General features: G+C 37.9%; 5 protein-coding genes across 6 annotated transcripts; 2 read left to right on the top strand and 3 right to left on the bottom strand.

The window, feature by feature from the left end:
- Positions 1–273: 273 nt before the first annotated feature.
- LOC119992307 (uncharacterized membrane protein At1g16860-like) lies at positions 274–4,880 on the bottom strand. Its single transcript, XM_038839019.1, has 5 exons — positions 4,691–4,880; positions 1,656–2,612; positions 1,400–1,555; positions 865–1,076; positions 274–701 (listed from the first exon to the last, which is right to left on the bottom strand). Exons 2-5 carry the CDS (start codon positions 2,538–2,540, stop codon positions 509–511), a joined length of 1,446 nt encoding a protein of 481 aa, XP_038694947.1. The 5' UTR covers positions 2,541–2,612; positions 4,691–4,880; the 3' UTR covers positions 274–508.
- A 1,407-nt stretch (positions 4,881–6,287) lies between these two features.
- On the bottom strand, positions 6,288–9,852 carry LOC119991724 (dnaJ homolog subfamily C member 2-like). Its single transcript, XM_038838143.1, has 2 exons — positions 9,721–9,852; positions 6,288–8,767 (listed from the first exon to the last, which is right to left on the bottom strand). The coding sequence occupies exon 2, from the start codon at positions 8,660–8,662 to the stop codon at positions 6,716–6,718; it is 1,947 nt and encodes a 648-aa protein (XP_038694071.1). The 5' UTR covers positions 8,663–8,767; positions 9,721–9,852; the 3' UTR covers positions 6,288–6,715.
- A 1,560-nt stretch (positions 9,853–11,412) lies between these two features.
- On the top strand, positions 11,413–14,769 carry LOC119992229. Its single transcript, XM_038838911.1, has 3 exons — positions 11,413–11,866; positions 13,810–13,918; positions 14,445–14,769. The coding sequence occupies exons 1-2, from the start codon at positions 11,494–11,496 to the stop codon at positions 13,881–13,883; spliced, it is 447 nt and encodes a 148-aa protein (XP_038694839.1). The 5' UTR covers positions 11,413–11,493; the 3' UTR covers positions 13,884–13,918; positions 14,445–14,769.
- Positions 14,770–15,560: 791 nt separating this feature from the next.
- Positions 15,561–21,822, top strand: LOC119991105 (protein NRT1/ PTR FAMILY 5.10-like). Of its 2 annotated transcripts, XR_005466162.1 has the most exons (5): positions 15,561–15,972; positions 16,076–16,293; positions 18,259–18,794; positions 19,330–20,275; positions 21,352–21,822. XR_005466162.1 is itself a non-coding variant. In XM_038837315.1 (4 exons), the coding sequence occupies exons 1-4, from the start codon at positions 15,837–15,839 to the stop codon at positions 20,141–20,143; spliced, it is 1,704 nt and encodes a 567-aa protein (XP_038693243.1). In that variant the 5' UTR covers positions 15,561–15,836; the 3' UTR covers positions 20,144–20,659. The 2 variants fall into 2 exon arrangements, 1 of the variants encoding a protein (XP_038693243.1); XM_038837315.1 differs by lacking the exon at positions 21,352–21,822 and having other exon boundaries at positions 19,330–20,659.
- LOC119991107 (pectinesterase inhibitor 10-like) lies at positions 20,730–21,708 on the bottom strand. Its single transcript, XM_038837316.1, has 2 exons — positions 21,327–21,708; positions 20,730–20,868 (listed from the first exon to the last, which is right to left on the bottom strand). The coding sequence occupies exons 1-2, from the start codon at positions 21,671–21,673 to the stop codon at positions 20,772–20,774; spliced, it is 444 nt and encodes a 147-aa protein (XP_038693244.1). The 5' UTR covers positions 21,674–21,708; the 3' UTR covers positions 20,730–20,771.
- Positions 21,823–25,046: the final 3,224 nt, after the last annotated feature.

The following is a 25,046-nucleotide window of genomic DNA, read 5'->3' as shown; positions in this document are numbered from 1 at the left end:
AATATTGATGCATGGGACTCTAACCCCTTAGCTTGAGTGATGATTCCATCAAACTTGTTTAGGAAAAATGAGATATAATGCTTGAAAATTACATGATATCTAACGTTTGGTAACATATATATATATATATATATATATATATATATATATATATATATCCATCATTGCTCGTTCTGTTAAGCGATGGCAACTGCTACTATGACTTCATTCTCACTCAAAGCTTTGCAAATTCATCCTCATCTCTGAATTTTTTACCACTGGTATGGAAGAGAATGAAACAAAAATAAATAATAATAATAATAAAGCATTTTTAGAACTATACACTAAGTTGAGTTAAGACTTAAGAAGACAAAGAATATAACAAAAATAATTAACAAAAAAACCATCCATCAATGGTAATATGATCACTAAAAAAAACCACGACCATAGCCTCTATCACCATCAACAGTACTCCGCGGAACACAATATACTTCCATGAAGGAAAATGCCAGGATTTTCCCGTCACTAACTACACAGGTATAACTTCATCATTTGATGCATCTTCACATCTCAACACAATGCCATCAAGCCTTGTTGGAAAGAGACATCTGCTCCACTGCCATCCAGTCGCTAACGGCTCGGGTGGAGGAACAATCATAAGCACATTTTCATTTCTCTGAACGACTCCCATAACAGTAATTGTACTGCCTTCCTTAATGTACCTAGAAAGGCAACAATCACAGTTCAATATTACCGATCCAACTTCTCATAAAAGGCACTGTAACCTAACTTTTTCAAAGAAATAATGATAAACACACAACACAACACACAGACTATACATATGGCTAGAGAACCTTTAACCTTAAGCGAGAGTTTGTTTCTTACCCTTCTTTCAACCGCATTATACGATCATCACTTGAAAGACTTTTCTGTCCCAACCACCTCATGAACTCAGGAGATGATTCTTTGTTCTCTGGCTTGATATTAACAACAAAGGAGTCGTCTACAAAAGGAGTTACTGTTCCCCCATTGCCAGACTTAACCAATGCTCTCAATCCAGATTGGAAATCCGAAATATAGAAATCGACGACATGCCTCTGTTAACAAAATAAACAGAAAACTCCAGTCAGAATTTTGAAATCGTATGTCTCTAAAAAAAAAAAAAACATTTATCTTACTTTTAAAAATAGAAGCATGAATAAAAAGACTAGTAAGAATGGCATTGTGCATTCCCAAGGGATGCACAAGCACAAGCAGTTTTGGTTACCATGTGAATCCTCCAACTAATGGTCTGGAAAATTGAAAAGAAAAACGACCAGAGAAAGTGGGAGTCAAACAAGCCTTTATAAGAGAACAAAAATTTCTCCAAGTAGATACGATGAACTGTCAATCAGAAACATGCAGTCAACATTTCACTTACCTCTGATGATCTCAACCCCCATGTAAAATGACGATGAGCAGGATTGGCAGGTTTTGAACCCCATCCTCGATACTCGAACAACCAGGTAGATGTATAGACGCATCTAGGAACTCTTTGGAAGGATGATTCAAGGGGAACATTACCACATGTGACCACCTTTGACAATTACAGAAAAACATAAAAATAAACCCTTTCGACATAAGTAGCTTAAGTATAAGCAAAAGATAATGATGAACTTCTCTTTTTCTTCACATACCCCAGAGACCTTCACATATTGTCCATTTTTTGCCGTTCTGAGATCAACATCTGAATAACGATCAATAAAATTTATTATTGCCCTCTCCCCCCGACATGCATTCCATATGAATATTGAAGCAACTGCGCCGAAAAGAACCACAACTACAATGAGGAGGATGGCGTTGTGGACAGCTACAATAATAAAACCACTAGCAACGAACCCCATCAGAAATATCAGAATGACAGACCAGAATACTGGCTTTGGGAAGTTTCTCCAGAAAGAATAGTCATCATCTTGACTAATAGTAGTCACAGCTGCGTTTTGAGCAATAGATGACCCCTTAATTTTGAATGACGTCGTTGAATCAAAAGAACCAGATATCTTCCGAGGGGCCCCAGATGAATTCAAGGGCCCTGACGTAACAGGCCCAGATGTAATGAGACCAGTTCCAGCTAAAACACGTAGCAGATTGCCAGAGTTTTGCTGACTCACTCCACCAGATTGAGGGCCAGATGTCTTCTTTATGGGCTCCCCATGTTTATTCAGTGGCCCAGAATTTGACTTCTTCAATGAGGCAGTTGGCAAGCCTCCAGATGATAAAGAACCCGATGTATAGCCAGCACGGGGAGCAGCATTAGGCATCATTGACCCTGACTGTGAACCAGCACCTCCAAAAGATCCGGTTCTTGAAGGCGCACCAGTTAGAGGACCAGATTTCCTAGACCTAGAGCCATCAGTGGGAATATCGAACATTTTTCCAAGTTCTCCGGACTTCTTAATATCCCCACCAGTGTAAGGCATGACGGTTGAGCTCATTGTTGGAGTCTTTTCTTTTGGCTGCTCAGGGCGGCCAGATACAAAAAGGCCATTACTGAGCTGATGGGATGGGTATCTTGAACCCATCAAGCTTCTTGAAGAAAGACAAGAGAGACCACACACCGACAACCACTCACAGTAAGTGAAAGAGATTCAAAACTGGAAAAAAAAAAAGCATAGATATTAAGCACGAAACAGAATCGTACAAAATGATGAAAAATAAACTTGAAACACTTCTATCATACTGAAAATAAGCTTATTAATAGGAGACATGGGAAAAAAAATAAAACAGGCACTAACAGAATTACATGCAAGTGGGAATCAACTTTGAAACAGCTAAACAAAAAAAAAACAAAAGAAACTACCAACATAAGCACATCATAAAAATTCAACTGAGCTAAGATAGAGGTTTCCAGGCAATACATATTCTACTATAAAAACAGCATGGATTCAGAAAAGACAAGATATCACAAATGCTTCCAACTCAAAAGGCAGAACCAAACATAGTCATTAAATGAGGAAATAAAGGGAGAAGTATTAGTTGCAATGCTGCAAAAAGAAATGCTACAAAGAGTCCAAGATTAAAGCACCTAAGACATTGTCACAAAGAAAAGTACGCCATTGCTTCAAGTTGCTAAGCCATCTACACGAAATTAGTACCCTTCGAAATGACAGAAGAAAACACTAACAGTATCATACTTTGCACGACATTTTCACTGTTAGACCTCATAAAGTGAAATCGAAAATGCTCACGTTACCAGTAATGAAAACCAAACATGTGCAGATTTTGCCTATTCTTATGTTCTGAAGCTGTTACAGACCTAAAGGTCAGAAAACAGAACTGAGTTGATTCCAAGAGGGAATGAAGTACAATTGGATTTATTAGCTTCAATCATGCTTTTTTGGATCATTTTGGAACAGCCACAAATGCCAAGGATTGGAAGTGGCGGTTAAGGAATGTAGCGTTTTTAGCAGCCGTAACCATGTTTGGAACAATGCGTTTAGTAGAAATGCCATGGATTGGGAGTTTGGCATTTTCAGCAGGTTTGTGGAGGCTATTTATGGAATCTCCATCAATTATATGAGAGAGGATTCCCTTATTTGGAGGGAATCCAAGGATAGTGGGTTCACAGTGAAAAGCTTCTATGAAGTAATTGCTCGAGTGACCAGTTGTAGACTTGTAAAAAGGGGTTCCCTTGGAAGTTTTTGTGGAAGCCAAAATTTCCAGTAAAAGTTGCCTTCTTTGTTTGGGAAACAGTTAGAGGTATATTCTCACTCTTGGCAACTTGAATAAAAGAAGTTGGCAATTGGCAAATAGATGTTTCCTTTACAAACAAGATTCCAAAACCATCAACTATCTCCTACTTCACTACAATCATTCAAGACCATAGTTGTTAATATGGGACGAATGGATGATACCAAATATGATAACATCAAATAACTGTTTCACTACAGGAAAATTAAATTTTCATATAAAAGAAACTAATCAATACTTTTTACACAGATGGAGAATGAGCCTCTGAAACAGTAGCTAGCAACTACTGCCATATATACCACTAAATTTCCCAAGCAAGGTCGAATAGCAAATAAGCAAGGTGATTGAGCAGATTATCAAGCAAGCAAATAGAGAGGACTGGCTGTCCTCTAACTCTATTATTACTTAAGTCTATAGAAATTCTGAATTGTAGCCCTAATGGGAGTTTAACAGGCCACCTAAGCATGTCGCCGAGCTGAAATTCATAGATCCGTATGAAATGGTCATATAAAAAGTTGTCAATACATAACAAAGATTGTTTCAGACCTTTCGGTGAGTAAGCATTATGAAATTCAAGATCCAAGCGATGCAGAACTCAACTTCAACATTAAAACAGTGCTCAAATTCAAAAGTGTCGGTAGATTACTTATAACAGAACACACGGAATAGTAAACTAATAACAATTCTCTCAGCAAGAACGAGCGTAGTTTCTTATAAACACATATTTCTCGTATTTCAGATATTTTTCAATAAGATTAAAAAAAATGGTACCACAAATGCAAGAAAAAACTCATACGAGGGAAAACTAGATTAAACAACGTAAAATCATGTATAAAATTGCATGATCTCACAGATTCAACTACTTAAAGCAGATTCCGTTTTGTGTTTCTATTTGAATTCCAATATATTCTAAGTCACAAAGCTGCTGACTGTTGGCAGATCTGCAAATAAATCGCACAAATTGAAGCGAAGGATATCATACCGGTCTTTGTACGAGTGACTGTGAGTGGCCTGAAAGTGCTGTATCCTCGATTATGGATGAGTGGCTGTGTACGTCGTCGCGAAGCTATGGAAGAACTACAGAGAGTGAGTGAAGAAGATCTGTAAGTAGCAGAGAAAGTTAAAAGCAAAAGCACCTATCAAAACGACGCATGATTTGATTTTTTGCTGTAGTTACCATGCCTCTCTTCGTTTAAATATATATCTCTGAAAAAACGAATCACGACAAAAAAAAAAAAAAAAAAAATTTAAAAAAAGTGATCTCTTACTTATATTTTCCTTAGAACACAAATTAGGTTGATTTGTAATTAAAATCAAGGTTTTTTTTTAAATATCATTGAAAAATATGTTTTTTATTGGAATTGAACATTGGACATATATATATCTAACCCAATCAATTAACAACCGAGCCACATTTCGTTGGTAAAATGAAGGTATTTAATTAGCTTGATTTATGTAAAAAATAAATGAAGTTAACATTAATAAACACAGATCAACTATCCAAAGGTACAAGTTTCATCCTAGACTAATCATGATTTGTAAATTTTGACAAATGTCAACATTATGTCCCTAAACTATTAATGTGTAACACTTCTCATCTTTAAATTATACAAGCAAAATGGATAATTTGTTCCTAGATAACAATGTATACCTACGGATAGTCGAACTTAGTAAGTAATACTTATTCTGTGAATAGTATTAAGATATTGTCCTGATTAAGAAATTTGATTAGTTTAGATAGCAACAAATGGAAGGCAAATTGATTTCAATCCTCATTGAGTTGGACTATATTGCATTAACTTACAAGCAAGTGTATGTCATCATTTCTATTACAAGTATTTGGTGGTCTACTTGTGTATTTTGCTCTAACAAGCTATTGGATGTTTATCTTATTACTTTCTTACTGAAGAAATGCTACCCTATTCCTTTGCTAATTTGAGTAGTTTATATCACAAGTGAAGCAAACTCTCAAGTCTTAATGACCACCATCACCACCACAAACTGCATCCTCCTTCTAAATCTGCAATCACCACAAGTAGGCATGAGCTTGAATTCACTAAAGCCTTTGCATGTTTAATATGGAGAGTTTCTGTGGTTGATCATCCATGCCCTCTCTTCCTCTTATCATATCCATTATCCAAAACCAGTACTGGAGGTGTTGATGAATGAATGAAAGAGAAGAAACCACTTGGGAGATGGGGTGGTTACGAAGGCTGATACAACCATCAAAAGCCGCGCCTTGAAGCCACTTCTTCAATGAGATTCACACGTCTCAACAGCCGAACATTGAGCAGTCTATATATACAAACAGTCATGGATTCTCAACGAAGCACGGCTGCGAACTTTGATTTCAATTATCATCTAGTTCCACTACCTTTCAGGGTTTGTCCCAAGCAAGCCAACCCTAGTGATTTATGTTTGTAAATGCATGCCCGATGTATATACATATACACGCACAATTAGTCATTGTTCCTCCTAAACCATAACTGTGAACATGGCTGCCCAAAAATCACAGAACAAAGTAGGAGAATCCAGGCCACCCATGGAGCAAACAAGATTTGCGCACAACACCAAGAAAAGAAAAATAGTGAAGTTTCGCACAATAATATATTTATCATCAAGAATGATTTCCAAAGATTAAAGGGCGCCTCGACAGATGAATAAATTTGACCCTTTTTAGGCGTTAATGTCATACTACCACTACTACTACTAGGTTTCGGACAGCACAATAAATCTTAAAAATCAAGCATCGTCTGTAAAAGCAAAACTGGGATGCTCTCTCTCAAAATGATGCCCCTTCAATGGTCAATCAATAACATCTCTGAGAGTATTTCCATTCTAAGGGGCTTACAGTTCAAAAAATACTACCAATAAAGTCTATATTATGGCTAAGCAAAGGGTATATCAGAGAAATGACTCTTTCCCAAGAGCGAAGGCGAAAGAATTTAAATCAAATGGGACTCATGCATATGTATGTATAGCCTATATCGTCACGTGAAGAGTCATCCTAAGATGCAGTTTTCTTGTTCCTGAAGTTCTCTTTCAATGAAGCAAATTTTTTCTTGCACTGGTTCACACTCTTACCTGGTACAGCAGCCGCAGCTCGCTCCCACCTCTGATTGGTTTCCTTTGGGAAGGTCTTTAGAGCCTGAACCAGTGCTCTTTCTTGCACAGCCGACCATACATCTTCATCCACATTCGAAGAAACTCCATTTGCGGAAGTTGCACCATCTGGCTTCTTGCTGGATTCATTTCCACTGGCAGACTTTTCTGGACTACCCGTCTTGACAGTACTGCTATCAGGCCCCTGAGGAGTTGACTTGCCTTCCACATCATCCCTAGTTGTAAGTGGAGAAACAATGGTCGGAGCAGGTTTCCTCTTCTCAAGAAAAGAATCAAAAGCTTTAGCATCATCAGGCTTCTGGAGGAGGACTGTTTTTGTTGCCTTAAGAATTTCTTCCACAGATCTTCCAGTGCCAATGTATTCCGAAATGACCTCCCACCTCCGAGATGTTCCTTTTGGATATTTTTGCACCCCCTTTCTTAAAAGCTCAATCTCTTCTTTCCCCCAAGGTTTATCCTTCCTCTCAGAGCTGCTTAGTGGGCCTTTTCCATTAACCTCCACAGAACCGTTCTGATGTGTATTCTTTTCATCTTGTTTCCTACCCCCAGAATCTTGATTATATTCACAAGCACCTCCGAGAACTTTAGCTAGCTCCATTCCTTCTTTTCCCTCCATCTTGTCACATATACCCCTCAGATGCGCCATATCAAGTGACATACAAAGATTTTCCACATCATCATCAGAAAGACCAAGTAAATGCTGGGACAAAACAGGGGATGAAAGTGTTCGAAGACGAGTTCTCTCTTTCCGCAGCAGCTTCTTCTCTTTTTCCTTCACCTTCTTTTGCTGCTGAGCAGCTTCCACTGCTTGTCTTTCCTCCTCCTCTTTCCGGCGTTTCTCCTCCTCAGCAGCCCTCGCCGACTCTTCTTCCTGTAACTTCTTTGCCAAAAACCTAGCCTCCTTTTTTCTCTTCTTTTCAGCTTTCTCTTCTTCCTTTCTCCTCAGTATTCTTGGGTCCCTTTTATAGGCATTATCCACAAGAGTGCGGACCCGTATATACTCTTCCTTCCTGGCCTTTTCTCTAAGTTTTGCATTCTGCCTCTCCATCCACCTTTTGTGGTCACGAGACTCGGCTTCTTCAAGCTCAAACTCGTCTGCATGAGGGAACTCTCTCCAACTTTTAAAGCTATACCAAAATTCATAAAAACTATCTACTTCACTTAATGAAGTGTTCTCATCTCCTAAAACCAGTATTGGTTGATTAACTGACCACCGACCATTCCTCATAAAAGCTGGACCAAACACTTTGAAGAAGTCTTGTGGTGCACAGTCAACGGGAATTTCATCATCAAATTCATCTGTAGAATCATATACTCTTCTCTTCACAGGATCTATCAAAACTTCATAAGCTTCCTGGATGGACTTAAAGTGGTTCTCTATTTCCTCCTTTTTTGCTTGTTTGGCATCCTCAGTTTCCTGAGCAAGAAGAAGGGCACCCTGCTTGTCAGGATGATACTTCAGTGCAAACTCACGATAGTTCTTTCTGATCTGATCCTCACTGGCAAGGTATCTCAAATGGCTCAAACCCAACAATGCATAGTGATCTTGTTGCTTCCCCTCGGAACCGGATTTCTTTTTACCTTTGCTGCTGAATGAATCAAATGATGGCACAGACGACTGTTCCTTGCCATTGGACATCTCTTGCTCATCGCTTTCCACATCTTCCTCTTTACAACCAATAAGCTTACGAGCAGCATAATGGAAAGCATGCCCAGCAGGTTCAAGCTTTAAAGCCTTAATGGGATGGCAATTTGACGAAATATATATAGGCTGTCCATCTACAATCTCTTGGGAATATGAGATAAGTCGACAAATTTCCTGGATAGCCATGGTTTATTATGAAGCTAAGCTTATATGATAACCCAATGTCAATATTAAAACTGTTTCACTCCAGTCCAGAACCGTTGGCAATATTGAATTTTGGCAGTCTCCAAACTGTAACAGTAAGCAAGCAAACTTCGATGAGTAAATTGTCAGATAAAAGCAAGTAAGCAACTATATATGAATACTTGTTACAGTGATATTAGAATGAAGAATATAAAATATTTGAATTAGTGATACAAAAGATGACTCTGACACAGTACCTAGCAACTAGACACCACTGAATCTCCCACACAAGGTTACCTATGTGGCTATGTCCACAGAAGTTCTGAAATGTAGATCATATGGGTGTTTAACACGTTGCACAGACTTTCAGGCATTAATAATGACAGAATAGCTGAAGCTAACAGAAATTAACAAAAAATGATAGTTTAAAGCTGTTAAGACAATCACAACTACGAAATTGTGTAAAGAAGTAGTGAGAGATTGTCAGATTCCATTCAGAAACGAAACATGGCATACAATTACAGTTAAACACCACCGAATTTCTGAAGCAAGATAGAACAAGAAATACCCACGGTTATCTTGCAAATAGCAGATGGCTGCCTTCTTAACTGCACAGACCTAAGTTTATAGAAGAAGTAAATTGTAGTTCTAATGGGTTTTAGTATGATGCACTGACTATAAGGTATTAGCAAAAACAATAATTCAGAGACAACTCGTAACATAAATTGCATCAAAGCACTTCACATAATTGTTCTGATATTCAAGATCCAAATAGATTCAAGCAACCATTTAAACACGCAAGTCTCAGTACTGCAGCTGGAACTTGAATTCATTAGTGTCAGTAGATTACATACAGGAAGGTAATATAAAGATTCTCTGATCAAATAAAGATACATACATATCGAGATATTCTTAATTTCATTCGTGCCGCGAAAGATGAAAAAATCGTGCACTACCATTAGAGAAATAAAGTAAATACTTACAAAGCTAAAGGCATATGGTGTAAATAGATCTGCAAGCAAACCTTGGAAAATAAAATACGAAGAATATAAGAATCATACCTCTGCAAGTGCGGATTGCAACTACAGGTCTTCTGGAGCAGGAAGAAAGAATGAGTCTTGTGTATTATTAGGGTTCGGAGTTCCGGCTTATGTCGCAGAGATGGAGAAAATATTTGTAATATTGCTCGCAAACGAACGACCCACCAAAAAACGACAATTAAATTTGCGTTTTGATAAAACATCAGATGACGACAAAATTTGGACCAATGAGATTTGACTACGTGGGCTACGTCTGTCTAATGGGCCGGAAGCATCCCAGTTAACTCTGAAGTCTGAACTATCGAAATAGGAAAATATTTGGGCCAGTTGACTTGACCCACCTTGCATGTTTTTTCAAAAGCTTGTGACTTGACTTGTGAGCCACCACCTATTTTGGCGATTGTCTTTATTTTGCTTGTCCGAAAAAATAAAGAAATTAATAAAATAATCAAAGGAAGTTCACGTATCAAAATTTAGAAGGCAATTTTTGACCAGCTTGGGTACCTGGAATGGGACTGCAGGCAGTTTCCTATCACACAGTTCAATCTATTTTTTAAATTTAAAAAAAAAACAACGTGAATATCATACTGTTGAACATATCTGACGGTGATGTGGAAAACTGCAAGGACTTCTAACTCAATTTTGACATGTCAAAGATTTGAATGTTTGTAATTGGGTGAAGTGTGCATAATACACTATAAAATATGGCAAATTACGGATAGTACATTGTAAATTACGGTAACTTATGCATAGGACGTTGAAAAGATATGGGTATTTTCAATTAGGTCACTAAATATTCTAAATTTAACAAATAGATCAGTACGGTTCAATTTCAATAAATTTCTTATCCAAAATTGTTGATCTATAAAGATGTGCCACAATGTAAAATAAAATGCCTCTATCTTGGGCTCTAGTCCACCAAACCCACTTACCATATATAATAAATATGTAAGAGAGACGAAAGACATTGACCAAGGACTTATGAGTTGGTAAACACGTTACATAACACAATCCCATGATCCCATTGGACCAATAAATTACATACTAAGAAAACAAAAATAATGAAATTCTAAAATTTCGTATTCCAGTTATCCCAACTATCGAATTGAATATATAATATCCAAGTGAATTTATAGACTTCACATGTCCCACATGATGGATATAAAATCATGTGTGTACAACTTAACAAGGTAGATACGATGCATGTGAAAGGGAGCGTTCCCTTGTCCCACGTCGGAAGAGTGGGAGCAAGTTTCATGTCATATATGCGTGAGGCTTGCCTTAAACTAATAACCAAGGTTTTCGGGCCATCCCAGAGATTGGGTTTGATCCTGAGCCTTGGTTACAGCAGGCCCATGCGTGTGTGGGTGTCGGTTGGGCCTGGGTTGTTAGTTTGCATCAAGATAACTATGATATTAGCTGCTCGGATCCTTATCATTACACCTAACAAAATACTTCCAATTTAAGCCTCTCTTTTTTGTCCTATTTTGGTTATGTTGGGATAGATCCTGCATTCGGTTAAACCTAAATTGAATTGATTTTGGACAAACTATTATTTTTAAAAAAAAAAAATGATAACAAAAAGTTTTTGAAGGAAAAATAAAGAAGCAATCAACGTAATATACAAGAAACGATGACGTGTCAAGATAATGGAGGCATCGAGAATATGCGATGGTCGCCTCACTATAAATACAGGACACTGCCACTCTTTCAAGGCCTAAAATCACGCCGTTTTCTCTCTCTAAAGCAATCCTATCACGCCCCAACCAAACCAAAGTACCAAACCCCAACCATATGGCTCGGGCCCTTTCATGCCAAAGCCTGATGCGGTTAACCACCGTGAAGCCACCGTCGCGTCTGGTGACCTTGCGCGCCCAATCTAACCAACCCTCCATTTACCACGAGGACCTCTCGTCGGAGGGGGCGTCAAGCTCGGATCCACTGTTGCAGAGACTGGAGGATGCAATCCACCGCATCATGGTGAAGCGGTCTGCGCCCGATTGGCTTCCTTTCCTTCCTGGGTCATCGTACTGGGTCCCTCCTCCGCGATCCCAATCCCACGGGATTGCTCAGTTGGTCGAGAAGCTCGCCAATCCGATGACCGATGAGGAGACCATGTCCACGACCACCGTCAGAGGCTGCCCCTCCGCGGATTATTTTATTAAGGGTATTTTTTTAAGTAATTAATTTCTCTTAATGGGATTTGTACTTTAGTTGATTGGATTTTTATGTCAGCTTCGTAGGGAAGTTGTTTTCTTTTTGTTGTGAATTTTATTTTGGAGATGGATGTGATTGGATTGAGGAGGAACTTGGAAGTTTGGGGGAAGGATAGTTGAAATAGAATGAGGAAAAAATTGATTGTTAGTTGATCAATTGCCTGATGTTTACATAAGTTCGTGAGATTTATTTTACTTGTGGCTTGGTTTTTTGGGACTGAAAGTAATCAAATTGATGGTTAGTTGATGAATTCTTGGATTTAATATCGCCAATTCCTTATTATTAATTATTTGAATTGAATTGTTTTGTATTGATGTGGGCAATTTAATCGTGCTAGATTTCCATGACAGTCTTGTGATTTGAATATGGCATGATGTTTTCAAGTCAACTCACCCATCTGTTATTTAATATAGATGGATAACCTGTAAGTTCGTGGATGCAATTGGTTCTCGTTTGCCTTTTTCTTGCAGTCTCTGTCAGTGGTTGTCTAGCATCTGCAAGCAGTCTTGTCTATTATGAATTCTTGTTTTGGATAGTTGGAATAGAATGTGGGAAAAATGGATTGTTAGTTGATCAATTGCCTGGTGTTTACATAAGTTTGTGAGACTTATACCTGTGGCTTGGTTTTTTGGGATTGAAAGTAATCAAATTGATGGTAAGTTGATGAATTCCTTGATTTAATATCGTCAATTCCATATTACTAATACTTTGAATTGAATTGTTTTATGCGGCCAATTTAATCGTGATAGACTGATAGTGTTCCATGGCAGTCTTCTGATATGAATATGACATGATGTTTTCAAGTTGACTCGCCCATCTGTTATTTAATATAGTTGGATAACCTGTAAGTTCATGGATGCAATTGGTTCTTGCAGTCTCTGTCAGTGATTGTCTAGCATCTGCAAGCAGTCTTGTCTATCATATACATGCAAACTATAACACAGTAGGAGCACAAAAAATTTTGATTTCCGAAATAGATACATCTGCTCATCTGTCAATTTCCTGTTGAATTAACTTTCTTCACCTCTAGCATTGGAGACAGGCGAACATGTGGCTCAGTGGTAGAGTTATAGGAGTGGAACCTAGAGGTCACATGTTCAATTCATGGAAACAGCCTCTCAACATATTATGTGGGGGTAAGGTCTGCGTGCATCTTGTATGTCTCCGACCCCGTCCATTGCGGAAGCCTTGTGCACGGGTGTTGTTTACCCTTGTTTTATACCTTTATAGGATTTGAGTTTTCTTTTAGAAAGCTGTTTCATTCTTGTCTACTCATAATGTATACAATTTTTAGGGTGCTTTTTGATTTGGAAAGAATATTGGGTTCTCAATAAGGGGGAGGGGGGGGGAGAGATAGAGAGAGATCCATTATTTTGTACTTTTTCATGATATAATGAAGCTATATATCTTGCACGAGTGAAGTTATATGTCAATTTTGAAAAAATATGTCTCATCAGATGGTTCTTGTTTGATGTACGATAGAACTTGTAATCAGATGATATGGAAACTTAAAAGGTGTTTCAGTGTGAAAATTTGAGAAAGTTTATTACAAGATTCTAAGAAGAGGAGGGAGTAGCGTCAAGACATTGATGGAAGTGATAAAAATGAAATGGATGAGAAATTAGTGGAAGAATGGGAAGAAGAAGCTTTTGATGAGATTGTTTGCAAAGCTTAAGTTGTTTAGAGGAGATGTATAAGGTGCTTTGTTTAATTTAGTTGGTTCAGGGTCCTGGCACTTCTTCAATGCAATTCTTTTGCTTTGTTTGATGTTAAATTATTAAAAGATGCATCATTTTGCCTTCTTTTGTTACTGTTTTATTATGTGATATGTTGTTGTTTTTGCATTCAAAAAGGTATGAATGTATGATTGATTTTGAATTGCTTTGGCTGTAGGGGCACCAGTGCATTCTGTTCATTCTGAGATGACTTCCAAGAATGTTTCTCAGTCTGAAGATGAGGAAGGATGAACCATGTCTTCCAAAAAAAAAATCAGTCAGATATGGTAAGTGAATCTTTGTTCCTTATGGGCGACGTAGAATTCGCCAACACTCCACCCCCAACCAAAAAGAAGAAGAAAAACTATGTTCAAGAGCCAATGAAAGAAATATGCCCAATAATATATTTAGTAGCAAAAATCAATGGCCGTGACATCACCCACTTTGGATGTTTACCCTTAAGGATTTGGGATATGTTGTGGTGTCAGCATTTTTTAAAGTTGCTGAATAGCTATAGTTGGAGGAGAAGTGTAACCTAGGGTTTGTAGTTTTCTGATATGCTTGATAAATATTAATTTTAATTGGACATTTTTTTAAAAAAATTCTGACAACTTAATGGCTCCATGGAAGTAGAATAACTCCTGAAACACTTGGTTGAAAAATGCCTTGCATGTCTATGTCTTTGCTAGTGTGTGTAAAAGAGAGAGGAAGAGTTAAGTGTGACATATAGAATTCAATGGGGGATGTTTGCTTTCCAACTTAAAGAATTTTAGTTTTTTTCAACTGTTGTTGACTAGTTATTCTGGTATGCAGGCTTATTTAACGTTGTAGAACTTTGTAGAAGATCTAGCAAGACAACTTGGCCTTCTCGAGGAGCTGTATAGATGCAAACTTGTTTGCCATACGAATAATTTCTCTGAATGCTGGTCTCTTGAAAAAAGAAAGACTTGTATCATTTTATAAACTTGTTGAAGTCGCTAGGAGATGTTTTTTTAGGTTGGACTGCATGTTTCCTGTACCTTTGACCATCAAGGTAATCATCTTTGTTGTGATTTCAGAGCATTTAGCCTGTTTAGTTCACATGTAAATATGCTTCGTAAAAACATGAGGAATGCAACTGTATTTTGTTTTTCTTTTACCATGTTCTAGAGTCTGTGCTCTGTAGATGTCCAAGAGTTCAGGCCAAGTTATTGGATTGGATCTGTTGTCCTGCTTGAAAATGTTCTCTCTGCCATAATATTGGTGCAATTGCATCTCTCATATATGAACTTACATTGGCTTTATGCCCTCATCCCAATAAATTGAAAGGTTTTTGGCCTGATTGGGAGAATATGGTGAGGGTTGGGGGCCAATTTTTGTTTGGCAGTCATGATGTGTGGGAGGTTGGGGAGATTTGGCAAAAAAAGTTCTTGAACTTTGAAGTTGAAGGATTTGTTACTGATTTTTGTAGAGACCCAACTGAATTTTGAACTTGATGGGTTGGCGAGATGGAGGAGTGGGGATGAGAGCGAGCTTAGAATTAGATTGCTAGTGTGCTGATAGGTGGTCTTGATAAGTTATCGGTTACCAAAAAAAATATAATCAACCAAGGAAAGTGAATTTTCTGCATATTTCATTATTTTGGGTATTTTGGTATGTGTGGTGGCACAGTGGTTATTTGTATTGAAAGAAAGGCAAACTCCTTTTTGTAGAACCTTTTGGCGTACAAACTTGTTCTTTCGACATTTATCATGGGTCTCATTTGTTATAAATCTATATTCTATACTTGAGCAATTATACTCGAGTGTACATAAATTTTTATTCGAAAGTTTGATCAAAATTTAACGCATCTCCACAATAATGTTATTGAGAATCAAACCTAATACCTTTAAAATTTGTAGGGTTTGACTGCTATACCAACTTGCTATCAGAGAGGTGGTTTAATTTTTTTTTTCCCCACACTGCAACGGCAACTGATTTACCTTTGCTTAGAAAAATGTTCGGTCAACAAAAAAAAACCCAATCAGCATATTCCTTGACGTGCTTTCTAATGTCGACAGTTCGTTTTTTCCTGCAATAATTGAGCAGGTCTTTGTAGTTTATAGCCGAGTGAGTGACGAGTGCATAGTATCCATTTGAAGAATCTGTTTGGCTTCAAGTAGTTGGTGGCAGGGACTGAGAGGTGAGGTGGCCAACTGTTACCTGGTGGAGATTGTAGGTAGAAGAATGGTCCTCTCCGGCCACTCCGACGCTGAATCGCCGCTTCTGGAAGCCACAACCGTCAATGGCTCCGCCGATTATAATGGCCGTCCCGCCCTTAGATCTTCCTCCGGCGGTTGGAGATCGGCCTCTTTCATCATCGGTAAACGAAGAGGCGGAATACTTACTCTCAGAATCAATTTATGTTTATCAATATGGATAAGTAACTTCTAATCTGTTGAATTTTATGCACTATTTCTGTGAAGGTGTCGAAATTGCGGAGAGGTTCGCCTACTATGGGATATCGTCGAATCTCGTAACGTACCTGACAGGGCCGCTCGGTCAATCCAACGCGGCAGCAGCAGAGAACGTCAACGCTTGGTCCGGCGCCGCGTCGTTGCTACCACTTCTTGGGGCTTTCATCGCCGATTCTTTCCTGGGCCGATTCCGCACCATCATTATCTCTTCTGTTATATACATCTTGGTATTCCATTGACACTCTCATCCTATTCTCTATTCAATTTCTGTTTCTGTTCGTCACTTTAACTTCTGCTCTAGTATGGAAAGACTATTTCCATTTTTCCAGGATTTGGACCTACTACCTCTAGGTTATTGTGAGACACTGTTAACACTAAACGGACATGATCTGGAAGAGATTTCTGTATTTATGATTTCAAATTATTAGACCCAGGCTGAACCCTGGCACCCCTGAACAAAATGAATTAAAATCATATGATAGATGTGTAGTGTCAGGAAAAATTATTAATTCTACTTGTGTGCAGATTATATGAGGTTTCTGGTCACTGGAATGAGTAAGCTTATATACAAATAATTTGAGGTACTCCAATCCAGCAATCTAGTGACTTGGTTGGTGTAATAAATTCCATATTTGTAGATGGGGATTCATTTATTGGAATCCAACTCCAACTAACTTCTCCCATTATTCAAGTAGCTACACCCCAATTTTGGGATAAAGGCTTCCATAATGATGATGATGATGTATTTATAAGTGAAAAAGGTGGGCGTGAGAGATCCCTATGGTTGACTACTTTCAACAAGGCTCTTCTTGGGAAGTGGTTGCGGAGGTTCGCCACCAACCAAGATCTCTTGTGGCGGAAAGTTATAGCTTGTAAGTATGGCACAGATAATAAGGGTTGGTCTACCAAACCTCATAGCGATCCCTATGATTGCAGTTTATGGAAGTCCATTATGAATGGGTGGGATGTTTGGTTTGCTCAAACTCAATTTCATGCTGGTAGGGGAAGTTCCATTAGCTTCTAGGATGATGTTTGGACAGGAGAAACATCTCTTAAAGCCTCTTTTCCTAATTTATACAGTTTAGCCTCTAGAAAAGAAGCTTTCATCGAGCAGCTTTACCACATTTCTCCTGGAGGTATCTCTTGGAAAGCTTCAATCAGGATGCTCAGGATTGGGAAGTTGAGTTGTTTACTAGCTTCTGGAGGTTCATGTACAACACTAAAATTAACCCCACAGTTGAGGACAAACTATGGTGGAAGGCAGCAAACAATAAGCTCTTCTCTGTGAGTTCTTTTTACAGGGAGCTCCTAAAGGATAAGCTTCACCTTGGTAACTTGCAATATCCTTGGCTATGGATATGGAAATCCAAAGCTCCTCTTAAAGTAGTGTTCTTCTGTTGGGAGACTATTTGGGGGAGAATATTAACTTTGGATAACTTGCAAAGGAGACGATTACATCTGGTGAATAGATGTTGCTTATGTAAGGAAGTATCAGAATCAATTAGTCATCTTCTCCTACATTGTCCTTGGTCCACCAAAGCTTGGACAAATGCCTTGGTGATGTTGGGCATTTGTTGGGTCACAAATTCTACAGTGGATAAGGAGTCCATAGCCTGGCACTCTCTCGGCGGGGACAAGAGTCAAAGAAGTTTCATTCAATTGGTTCCTATGTCCATGATGTGGCTGCTATGGCTTGAGAGGAACAACAGAGTATTCAACAACAAAGAATCATCCATTGACAGTTTCATAGATAATTGGTTTAATTGTCTTAAGTTTTGGAGTTTGTCCTTCTCTGGGAATATTTTCGATCATTTGAATCTTGCTCCCCTGTAATTTCTGTTGGGTTGCACCCCCTTGGTGCTTGAATAAATTTCTTTTCCAATCAAAAAAAAAAAAAAAGGTGGGCGTGAGAGAGAATTAAGTTGTGGTTGACTTGACTTTGGTTTCTATTTGAAGTCTATGTTTCTTTAACACATTTGAGTGGATAAAATAACGTTCTATTTCAACTGATAGGACAGGAGGTTCTTTGCAGCTAAAACGAAGGACAGAAGATGATACTTATCCCTGAAAACTTTTCAATTTGAATAGGAAATGAACCATTTTTTTTTTAAATCATTGCATTCACTGGTAATGATTATGTATTTGTTGTTTGTTTTGTGTCTAAAGATCTTGCCTTGTGAAATAAATGGCAGGGACTGGGATTATTGACTCTGTCAGCAGTGCTTCCTTCGCATAGCAGTTCTGACTGTCAAAGCACATCATGTTCTCCATATCAGCTTCAAGTTTTGTTATTCTTCTTCTCTTTATACCTAGTGGCGGTCGCGCAAAGTGGACACAAGCCTTGTGTTCAGGCATTTGGAGCAGATCAGTTTGATGGAAAAGACCCAGAGGAGACCAAAGCCAAAAGTTCATTCTTCAATTGGTGGTATTTTGGTATGTGTGGTGGCACAGTGGTGACTTTAGTCGTCTTAAACTATATCCAAGACAATCTTAATTGGGCCCTTGGATTCGGAATACCCTGTATTGCAATGGTTTTTGCCCTGATTGTTTTCTTACTTGGAACAAAGACTTACCGATATAGCATCAAAGGGGATCAAAAAAACCCATTTTTAAGGATCGGTAAAGTATATGTTACAGCATTTAGGAACTGGCGGACTAGTCCTTCGGCAATAACTACTGAACATGAAGCTCTGAGAGTCTTACCCTATCATGGTTCTCAGCAGTTCAAGTAAGAAAATTAATTTCCTGCATATTTTTAGTATATAAAAATTGGAGAAGGTTAAAAAGATTAAAGATTGTTGATTTGAAAAGAATTGCATTATAGTATGGATGAAATTTGGAGCATCTAAATTTCTTTTTTAATTTTCCTAGGCCTTGTGTTGTCTGATTTTATTTGTATGTTGTCGTGCATTGCATCTCAAAACTTGTAAAAGTTTTCATTATCTTGTTTGCTGGCTTTCAATTTCAGTAAGTATGCACGTTACTATCCAGGGATGTATCATTTGCTTCAAATGTAACATTCTCGTACCATGGGACTATGCAAACAATGCTGCACTGCAGCTGTCTTGTCTGATTTAACTCGTACAGAACAACTGATCATGTGTCATGATACCCTAACACGAACAACATTGAACAAAGGAGTGCTCACTTCTGAAACAGTCTTTTCGCTGCTTCAACTTATCAAAGTTCTATTTGCTATATCCTTTTTCATTGCTTCACTATACCATAGCTATTCTGAATTTCACAATTTTGCTCAAATTCAGGTTCCTCAACAAAGCCTTTCTTGCGCCAGATGGCTCAAAAAAGTTGGGAATGGTGTGTAGCCTTAGTGAGGTCGAAGAAGCAAAAGCAGTACTCAGGCTTGTTCCGATATGGACTACAAGTTTGGTATATGCTGTTGTATTTGCACAATCCTCGACTTTTTTCACCAAACAAGGAGTTACCCTGAACAGAACAGTTACACCTGGCTTTGACATATCTGCTGCTTCCCTACAATCCTTCATTAGTCTCACCATTGTGATCTTTCTTCCTATCTACGACCGCATTTTTGTTCCCATCGCAAGAGGTATGACCAGGAAACCTTCTGGTATATCAATGCTACAGAGAATTGGAACTGGGATGTTTTTCTCTGCTCTCTCGATGGCAGTTGCAGCTCTAGTTGAGATTAAAAGGCTCAAAACTGCTCAAGAATACGGGCTGGTTGACAAGCCAAATGTGACGATTCCAATGAGTGTGTGGTGGTTGGTTCCCCAATATGTGTTGTTTGGAGCTGCTGACGTGTTCACCATGGTTGGTCTACAAGAGTTCTTCTATGATCAGGTCCCACATGAGTTAAGGAGCGTGGGTATGTCCCTTTACCTCAGTATCTTTGGTGTTGGAAGCTTTTTAAGCAGCTTTCTAATATCCATAATTGAGAAAGCTACTGATGGGGATGGTCGATATAGCTGGTTTTCGAATAATCTGAACCGTGCTCATCTCGACTACTTCTATTGGCTTCTTGCTGGACTTAGTGCAGTAGAATTGGCAGCCTACTTGTATTTCTCCAAATCGTACATTTATAATCAGAGAATTGTATGAATACGTATTTTGTTCCACATGCTGCATTTTACATGCAAGGAAAGAAGGGAAGAGATGTAGACTTCCCAGGCTCGGTGCTGTTGAGAACCGGCGTCTACTTGTATTTCTCCAAATCTTACAATTTGTGAAGGGGTAAGTAAATCTGTTTGTTGTTTGATGGACACATCTATTATATGACAAAGCAAGCAAAGAAGGAAAATCAAAACAAGGAGAGGTAAAAGATTTGAGTTTTAAGCCTTGAAAGTTTGATATGTTGTAATAAAAGTGGAATTAATGGAAGGACTGCGTCTTCTGGTCATGATCTCAACAATCTATAGTCAATGATCAAAACCTTGGAGCATGTCGCGTCAAAATTGCAGGCATACAATATGTCCCTGCAATTTGTTCTTCAGAACTATGATGTTGTAAGTTATAAGCAGATTCTCTATTCCTGATTTTGAGAAATCTGGAATGTCTTGTATTCTCACTAGAGGCAACTTTAGGTTATATATGATCTTACTATTACACAGATTGGATACATTTGTTAGAAAACAAGAATGAATTGTTAGGCAGCAGGACTGCACACACATGTTAAGAACTGTGATAGAAAAATCTTGAACAGAAAAATGATGAGAAACGGCTGCACCAGCTAATATTTCTTGCGAATCAAGAATTCAAGATCTGTATCTCCCTTCAATGAATGTTGGACACAACAATTGCAGCATTTTTGTAAAAGCCACAACAACCTGTATGTTCCATGTGGTAAATATATTAGTTAAAAATTGCTGCTATGCTTTTAGTATCCTTTCTGTTTTTCCTTTTTCTTTGAATCCTAAAGAATTTTTTGTTAAGCAGGTGAGGAGGTGCTTATTTGAACCTGCAATCAGCTGCAGGTCAAATGGTGTGTGGATGGTCTTAGACCTAGACAGCTTGATTGTAGTTAGGTTTTGCAATTTGCATGCTTTTGACTGGTTGCTGGTGTAAAACACACCCTAGTGAACCCTGGTGGTAACCTAACAGTCAAAGTTTTCTAAAACCTCATACTCTCGAGGCAGCAGGGTCCCGGTAGGTTACATTCAAAGTTTTATGTGATCATACTGACAAGCAAGATATCTAATTCCAAAATCATTACTGTGATTTTTATAATGCACTCATTTTATTTTCAAGTAAAAAAATTTGCTGATATGAAGAAGGAATTGCTTACAGATCTTTTAGGCATGAACTTTCAGGTTCTAATCCATCCGGGTCTTTGCGATCCACCGAAAATGCAGATGGAGAATGGGCAACAGCGGCTGCAGAGTGAGACAAATTTTCTTGCAAGAGAGGGAGTTTCTCCGAGGACGGATGGGTGGAAGGAGATGGCGAAAAGGGCGGTGATGAAGAGGGAGATGGTGAGAATAAGTACTTTTGGTTTCCAGGTCCTATACTAACTGGAAGGGGTGATGGTGGTGTTGGTGGTGATGATGATGATGATGGGGAGACATATTCAACCCTCTTACCTTCCATAGATGTTCTGGACAATGCTATCTGCCTTTCTTGAGACATAGCCATCCCTCGTATCCTCCATTAAAGTTACAGAAAATGCATCTGTCTATCTGTTTTGAGTTTTTGACTACTACTACTACTACTACTACTACAGATATTCAGATGCTATTTTCTTGTTTTGAATTGTTGGTATCAACCTAACAGTCATGTGCTAATTGCTGCTTCATTTATCTTATCTATTTCAAATTACCATACTATTTTTTTCTTTGTTGTCTGAAGTAGGATTTTCAGTCTTCATGTTGTGGATGCGTGATAGTAATATTTCGGGGGCTCATTGGTCAGCAAGCAGAATCTCAATAATACCGGTAAGTTGGGCAAAGAATTGGGCTCCGAATTTCCTTGAATTTACAATTTACATCTAATGGTGAATAAGAAGTCGTAAGTTTTAAAAATGAAAAAACAAAGTATGGTGTGATGTGGCATACCTCCCAAACGATTGGATTCAAATTGTATATTTTTTTACAATTTTAAATGAATCGCAAAGGTTGAACTAATAAGCTAGCCGCTCTAGGATTGAAGTCTGGAAGCACGCACTCGAAGTTTGCAACACAGGTTGCTAATTGGTAACCACGTCCGACCTCTTCTCTATTTCAATTAGATCCTGGTCAAGCCCATCATGGATGGCCCAGGCCCAAACCTAATTTTCAACATCTTCCATTCGCCCATTTTGGGGCTGGACTCCGTAAAAGACGTTTGTGCAAACCCGTCATTGCCAATCCCAAGACCCATTTATAACTACTTCAGTCAACAATCCTACAAAAGACATCTGGAGTTGTGGTCATGGTCCTCTCCTTGGAAAGCGCTGCGGATTTCAATTATTAAAAATTAGGCATTTTTCTTTCGAAAATGATACGTGTCCCTAATTTTTCCATCCCTAAACTTCCCTAATCTATGTGGCTGTATAACTCAGCATGCCACATAGATATCCAATTAAATAACCAATTAAATAAAAGATATAATTAATTCTGGAATTCCCATTTCTCTCTCATCTAGGAATTTTTTTGTCGTTTACTCCTAGTATATTCGTCCATTCTCTTTCTATTCATCTAGGGATTTTTTTAATATCTCTTTCTTCTCTCTTCACCAACTTCTCCCTCTTTCTTTTCTCTCTCTTCTCCATCTTCTCCCTCTTTCTTTTTTCTTTCTTCTCCAAGAAAAAAATAGAGCATCGATTTCTTTAAATTTTGTGAGGTTCGTTTAAGGTTTCATGTTGGTGATTAGTGTGAAAGACATTGTTTTCGGGATGGAGTGAACATGTGGAGAACACCCCGGAAGTTGATGATCAAGAAGTAGCAATATGCCGGTTGGAGCGTCCACAACAAATGATTTTTAGAATGTTCAGAAAATAGGTGAACTTTTAAGAACTAAGTAACCATGAAAAACGCAGATTTTATGTTTGAAATATGGAAAAGGACGAAGGAAGCACCAGTGGCTTATTACATTGACATTGTAATTAGTTACACTGACAGTGTAACTAATTATTTTGACAATGTAATAAGCCACTGTAAGGTTTGTTTGCGTTGTCCAAAATAAAGAAAGTGTCTTAGTGCGATATGTCTTTTGGAAAATGATGATTAGTCATGTTGTTTGCAACTAGACAATGTAATAAGGCAATATCCTATTGGGATGCTTTGGCTTAAATTGATACAGTTTTTTATTACGTTGTCCATTGGACAGTGTAACTAATTATATTGACAGCGTAATTAATTCAATTCAATGTGTAACAATGAGTTAGAGCATAAAATCCCATAAAAATTCCATCCAAAATAATTTCAATTCATTTTCTATGAAACTAAAACGCAAACAAATGAACTCAAAACCTTTTTTACACTGTCCAGATTGGACAGTGTAATAAGACACCATTCCCTTTCAGAATAATGTAATAAGGCTCTGTATCATTCAATCATTAAAATAAGGTCAAATCAACAACATGAATGGATGAAACAACAAGAATTAGTAAGCGATCTTGTAGATCTTGGATGTTGAAGATGAAGATGTTGAACAAGAAACATCATCGCCTTTTCTTCTTCTTGGTAGGTCTCCAGATCTCCCTAGACAGCATCGTTGGAGGCTCAGATTTGCTGGTGGACGCCATTAACACAAGGGATGGAGAAAAATAGGTGGAAACCCGAATCGAAAGGAAGAGCTTGAGAAGGAGGCCATCGATGGAAACCCGAGTCACAATGTTGATGCCATGAATCTTGAGTAGAAGGTCGCTGATGCCATGGATCTTGAGGAAGAGGGGGAGAGATGGAGAGAGTAGAGAGAGAATGAGGGGATGGGAAGAGAGGTAAGAGAGAGACGGAGAGAGAGAAATAGTTTTTAAAATTTTTATTTTGTTTTTATTCTAGTTTTTCTTTTGCAGGTAAACTATTTAAATTTTTTTAAAATTGCTTTGTCATCATGTCTAGGTGGCATGCCACCTAGTTATGTAAGTTTAGGGATGTATATTTTAGGGATGTGTAGTACTACCGTTTTTCTTTTATGGTTTTTTTTTTCTTCCTGATTTTACAGAATGTCTATTGATTGAGGGGTTATGGAAATAGAAAGTCTTTAATTTGTGGGGAGTTTTGTTGGAGTAAAATTATTTTTTTTTTTGAAGAAAGTAAAATTTCTTTTAGTTGGCCTTTGTTTGAAAATTAAATAAAGTCTTGATGGAAACTTAAGAGGATAAAATAGTACGATGATGATGATGATGATGATGACGACGATGACGATGATGATGATTTTGCAAGGCTTTGAGTGAGAATGAAGTTATAGTAGCACTTGCCATCGCCTAACAGAATGAGCAATGATGGATATATATATATATATATATATATATATTACCAAGCATTAAAAACAAAAGTTAATTCATAAATTGGATAAAATTATTGAATGCCATACATCAATATTATTATTTTTTTTTCAATTTTTTCCCAATTGATGTATATAAATAAAAGAAAAAGAAAAGAAAAGAGTTTGATTCATAAATATAACTTTTAGCATGATTCCAGTCAATTATTTTTAGCCCAGGTTTATTTTCATTTAAGCCTCCGTGGTTGTTATGTTGTTTTATTTACCATACAGTCCAACAATGTTTCCTCAATAAAAACTTCAGTAATTATTCCAGCGATATATTGTTTTCAGCATTTCAATAGGAGTTGTTTCATTCCAATATTTGTCTTCTATTTTCTGTTTTTCTCGAGTGCCGCTTAATAAATTTTAAGTCCTTTTAAGAAATGCACCATCTAACCAACAATTTTTGTTCTCAAGTTGCACATAGTTCGTCTGTTGTCAAATCTGATTGGCGCACAACCCCCTATCAATTCTTTAGATTGACAATAAATCTTGACACGCTCGAACCCTCTATAGACTCATTACATCCGTCACTTCTGCC

Source organism: Tripterygium wilfordii, chromosome 22 (assembly GCF_013401445.1).
Source record: "Tripterygium wilfordii isolate XIE 37 chromosome 22, ASM1340144v1, whole genome shotgun sequence".
Taxonomy (NCBI): domain Eukaryota; kingdom Viridiplantae; phylum Streptophyta; class Magnoliopsida; order Celastrales; family Celastraceae; genus Tripterygium; species Tripterygium wilfordii.
This window is presented reverse-complemented; position numbering and strand designations above follow the sequence as displayed.